At 42.1% G+C, this 4,846-nt stretch overlaps 1 protein-coding gene across 1 annotated transcript; it reads left to right on the plus strand.

Annotated features, from left to right (window-relative positions):
* The first annotated feature begins 532 nt into the window (after positions 1 to 532).
* LOC121720797 (transcriptional repressor scratch 1-like) lies at positions 533 to 4,074 on the plus strand. Its single transcript, XM_042107237.1, has 2 exons — positions 533 to 1,248; positions 1,991 to 4,074. The coding sequence occupies exons 1-2, from the start codon at positions 1,083 to 1,085 to the stop codon at positions 2,713 to 2,715; spliced, it is 891 nt and encodes a 296-aa protein (XP_041963171.1). The 5' UTR covers positions 533 to 1,082; the 3' UTR covers positions 2,716 to 4,074.
* The last annotated feature ends 772 nt before the right edge of the window (positions 4,075 to 4,846 follow it).

Consider the following 4,846-nt stretch of genomic DNA (forward strand, 5'->3'; position numbering starts at 1 on the left):
AAATGTGTTTTCAACGCAAGTTGTGTTATTTTAACACATATTGTGTAACAAATTAAAAAATAACATCAAACATAAACTGTGTTGTTCATACGTTTTAAGACCGTAACCAGAACGGTTACTGTTTTGTTGTTTGTAGGAAAGTGGAAAACTTTTGAGGATATTGATCGTAAAATGAATCTCATTTCAATCACATCAATAGACATAGGTTACAGAAAGTACAAGTATCTAGGCTACCCTCATAGGAGAACGCAAAGATTATAAAATTCAAACGTTTGAGTCAAAAACAAGCTGCTGCACATATATCTGTCACCTCAAACAAAAAGTCGACGTGAGAGGTGATGGGAGATGAGCTCTATCATAAAAGAAATGAGTGTAAATTGCCTGAAACGAGAAACTGTTACAGATGCCACTGAATGACTGTGTAGCAATAAATTCCATTCTTATCTCTGAAGAACATGGCGGCTTACTCCCGACACAGGAAAATGAGACGGGAGACGAGTAACAGCATCAATAAATCATTCTAGCCCAATGTTGTTCCCCGGAGATTTCTCAAGGATTAAATTAAGCACTTCCATTTCCATCTACCACCTGATCGCGACGCATATAAATCCCAACTACTGATCAACAGCCTCTCCAGACACACGAGACCTTGAGGCAAGAGGCAGTAGGAATCTGAGGGGGGAGACAACGGGTTATCCTGCGTTTGACGGGAAGGGGGAAGGAGGAGGGAGACTAGATTGTGGAACGCGTTCATGCTTAAAAGTGTCCGCCTTTTGGTGGTGGAGGGGATTTCATTTTTGCTGCCACAACGACTTCATGTGCATTCTGTTGCGCGCTGGAGTCAAGGAGGAAGGAACTCTCGCTGCAGGAAGCTGTTCTCCTCTCTGAACTAAAAACGCTCCGCTGAGCGGGAGCTATCCAGTGCTGAAGTTGCATTTCTTCCCCCGTGCGAAACGCGTTGTTGCAGAACCACACCGATAGCGAGCGGTTTGTTTTTTGCACCGCGCAGGTGTCCGAATTTCGCCCTCCACTCCGCCTTTTCAGCCTCTTCTGCCTTGAGACTCCTGTGGACCCCACGTTGAATGAAGACAGGACTCCGTGTTGGACGTTTGTTTCTGTGCAGCTCTCTAAAGATGCCAAGGTCTTTCCTGGTGAAAAAGGTGAAGCTTGATGATTTTTCATCCACGGACCTCGAGAGCTCTTACGGCAGGTCCAGAACTGATCTAAGCCTTCGGATTCACGAAAAAGGTAAATGACTGTGCCTCGTAAACTGTTGGAACGCACCTTTCTGCCACGCTTGCACATGTTCCTGGTGTATCATAACGAGTTGTCCTGACACGGAGTCATCACTCGTATTTTCACGCAGTGCATGCAAACAGTTGTTGTGTTGTTTAATTCATACTGGTGTCTTCTCCAAATGTCATTTACAAAAGAATAAATCACAGAAAGCATGCAACAGATGCACACAAGGAAGAAAGCATCTTGGTAATATACAACTTTCCTATCACTGGCAACTTTACATGATACAACTAGGAGGATTTTGCTTTTTTCTCTCTCTGCACATTGTATAGCCTACACATTAGAGAAGGTGAGATGTGTTTGTCCGTGCGTCGACTGACTTCTAGTGCTGAGCCACAGCAACAAGAAAACGTGTCTTGATAACGTTTTTTTCTGAGAGAATGATTATACCGGCCATGTAACGATGTAGAAACAACATTTTTCTGTAATAACTTCAGAATCGCTGTAGTTCTTCTGGTCCTTGTTCGTGTTTTGAATTATACATTATTATTCAAATAATATGTAAAACTGTAACTTTGGAAGCATTAAATGTATCCTATGGATTGCTATAGACTAAACCTACTTAGTTGTACATACTGTGCCACAGCCAGTCAAGTGCCACAGAGCTTGTTGCATGTTTTTGTTCTCAGACGAGTCTCACTTCAAATATGAATAATTGAATGGGCTAACCCTCTTGTTCTCTCTTCCGTAGGGTACATTAGCGAATACATCAGCCCGTCTGTTTATGATGGAGAAAGCGATGGTGCCATCAAAGTGCCGTCTCCGGAGCCCATCTATGATGGAATCCACAGTGATTATGGCGCACCTGACTCTGACCAGGCCGACAGCCCGCAGTCAGAAATCAGCTCCGGATACATTAACGGAGACAACGCAGTGAGCGAGGGATACACAGTAGATGCCTTCTTCATCACGGACGGGAGATCACGGCGGAAAGTTATCAGCAGCCCTCGTACCATCCAGCGACATACATGCAACGAGTGTGGGAAAACTTACGCGACGTCTTCCAACCTGAGCCGGCACAAACAGACTCACAGAAGTCTTGATAGCAAGTTGGCCAAGAAATGTCCAACCTGTAATAAGGTGTATGTGTCCATGCCCGCCATGGCCATGCACCTGCTTACCCACGACCTAAAGCACAAGTGTGACATCTGTGGCAAAGCGTTCAGCAGGCCTTGGCTCCTGCAGGGCCACATGAGGTCCCACACGGGCGAGAAGCCCTTTGGATGTGCACACTGCGGAAAAGCGTTCGCAGACCGCTCCAACCTCCGCGCGCACATGCAGACTCATTCAGCGTTCAAGCATTTCAAATGCAAACGATGCAACAAGACTTTCGCCCTGAAGTCATACCTGAACAAGCACTACGAGTCGGCCTGCTTTAAGGGCGCATTCTCACCACTGAGCTCACTTGAAGCATGACCTCCCAAGAGCTGACATTAGACTTTTGTCCCACAATGACTTTGGGGGCTTCTCCCTAATCATCCTGCCCATCAACCACAAAGGAACACAGTAATAGCACAATTTTCTCTATTTTCCGCAAATTGAATCTTGGAATAAAATTCGCATGCACTTAAAGACATGAACGCCGCTGACGTCTTCATAAACTCCTTGCGCTTGAATCACAATTTCAACCCATCAAACCCCAATGAGGATTTTTAGTGATTTCTCAATCGTCTCTGTAACATTTTTTTTCATTATTGGATAGTATGTAGCCTACTTCTTCAAGTGACCATGTATTCGCCATTGAGGTAACTGTATTTATTTATTTATTTATTTATTTATTTATTTATTTTTAATATTTATTTATGCCGACCTACACTCATTTGTTCTTGGTAGCCATTTTTTGCACTTTAGTTTGTGTCCTTGCCAACATTAATAACATGCCAAAGCATTTAATCCTTGAGAAAAATATTTTCTTAATGAGTCTCTTTTTGGTTTTGAAAAAATTGCATGCAAAAAAATAATGAATTCTATGCCAATACCTTGAAGCTTATGATTTTGCCAAAATTTAGATAGTATCAGTGGGCAATATTTCTTGGGTATGGAGAGGGTATATAAAGCAATAATCCTTAATGCATGGTATTTTGAAAGTAATAAAGTATTACCTATAGCAGTTTTCTAAATCAGGTATGTTTGAATCAAATAGCCTACTCATAATAATCATACAAAAAAGACATCAGGGAAAATGCCAACGTAGTGTTAGAGTCTCAAACAGAAATGAACTGATCTTCCTTTGCTATCCTGTTATGCACTGCCTGCCTCTTATTTAAAACGTAGTTGTAGGACGTAGGCTTGAAGTGCTGAGATTCAGCTCCTGGCTATTCAGAATTCTTTCCCAAATCTGCAGAACGTCTACCGAGGCCAAGCGTTTGCTAGCCGGGTAGCCAGGGTAGGCTACTCTCTGCCATGTCACAGCACAGTGTTAAAACCCTCAATGCACAAGTTAGGCTACTTGTTTTAGCCCAGCGGACGTTCGACAGATTTGCCTTTCAAGCACTTCCTTTTAGAGTCTTTAACTTTGAAAAGTAGCACAATACCTATAGATTCAGGTAGAGATTACGTGTATTAGCTTGACCTCTGTTTTTGTAACTCAGCTGAAGCATACCCTCATTAAATTGCAAGAGGCCGTTGTAAATAACTTATTTGGAACCTTTTTACAGCTGTTACCGAACAAACGACCTTATTTCGCTATATTTCTGAATAAAATGTTGAATGAAAATGAACATTTGAGGCAGTATTCGAATGATGTAAGCACACAACATCAGGCATTTTGTCGCACTTCATAATAAAGACTAAGTAAACAAAATCCCGTCTGTCCTTTATTTGTTTCTGATTATTGCCATTGCTCCGTGAAATTAGGCAATTAAAACAGCCAATTAATCTTAATGAATGAAAATCGATGTGAGAAATCTTCAGAGACGAACAGACTGGGATGCCCAAATATGCATTAAATACTTGCCATCCCCGGGTTAATCCAGTAATGCCTTTTGTGCCAAGCACAAAACAAAAAGTACAGAAACTGGACACTGCAAGACATGGCCACACAACCATTTTCATGTGGAGTGTATTTGGGAATTCTTTGTTGTTTTAGCATTCTTTGACCAGGGTTACAATTCAGGAGGGTTGCATCTGTGTTGTGTTAGCTGGATGTGATGTGAACAACCTGCTGCTTCTTTTGCTATCACTGCAATCATAATGAGATAAGTGCAACAGTTGTGCATCAGAGGTGAAAGTCAGGAGTCAATGTTTGGCCACAGAGAAGTGATCTTTGATGACTTTGACCTAAGCTGACCACCATCACTAGACCCACACAACAGTCCAATTGTCTGTTCTAAGGTTCATCTCCATAGCTCTTAAAGTAGTTCTACAGATTTCAAATTTACCCGTCATAGACAAACACACACCATCACGCACCTCCTTTACCTGTAGGATTTACTATGGGAAAACAATGCACAATCAGTGGCAATCTGAACTGCATAACCTTGCTCATATTCAAATGATCTATCTCTGCACATGATTATCAATGTTCATTACTATATGCGTTTTGCAC

This window comes from Alosa sapidissima, chromosome 10 (assembly GCF_018492685.1).
Source record: "Alosa sapidissima isolate fAloSap1 chromosome 10, fAloSap1.pri, whole genome shotgun sequence".
NCBI classification, from domain to species: domain Eukaryota; kingdom Metazoa; phylum Chordata; class Actinopteri; order Clupeiformes; family Clupeidae; genus Alosa; species Alosa sapidissima.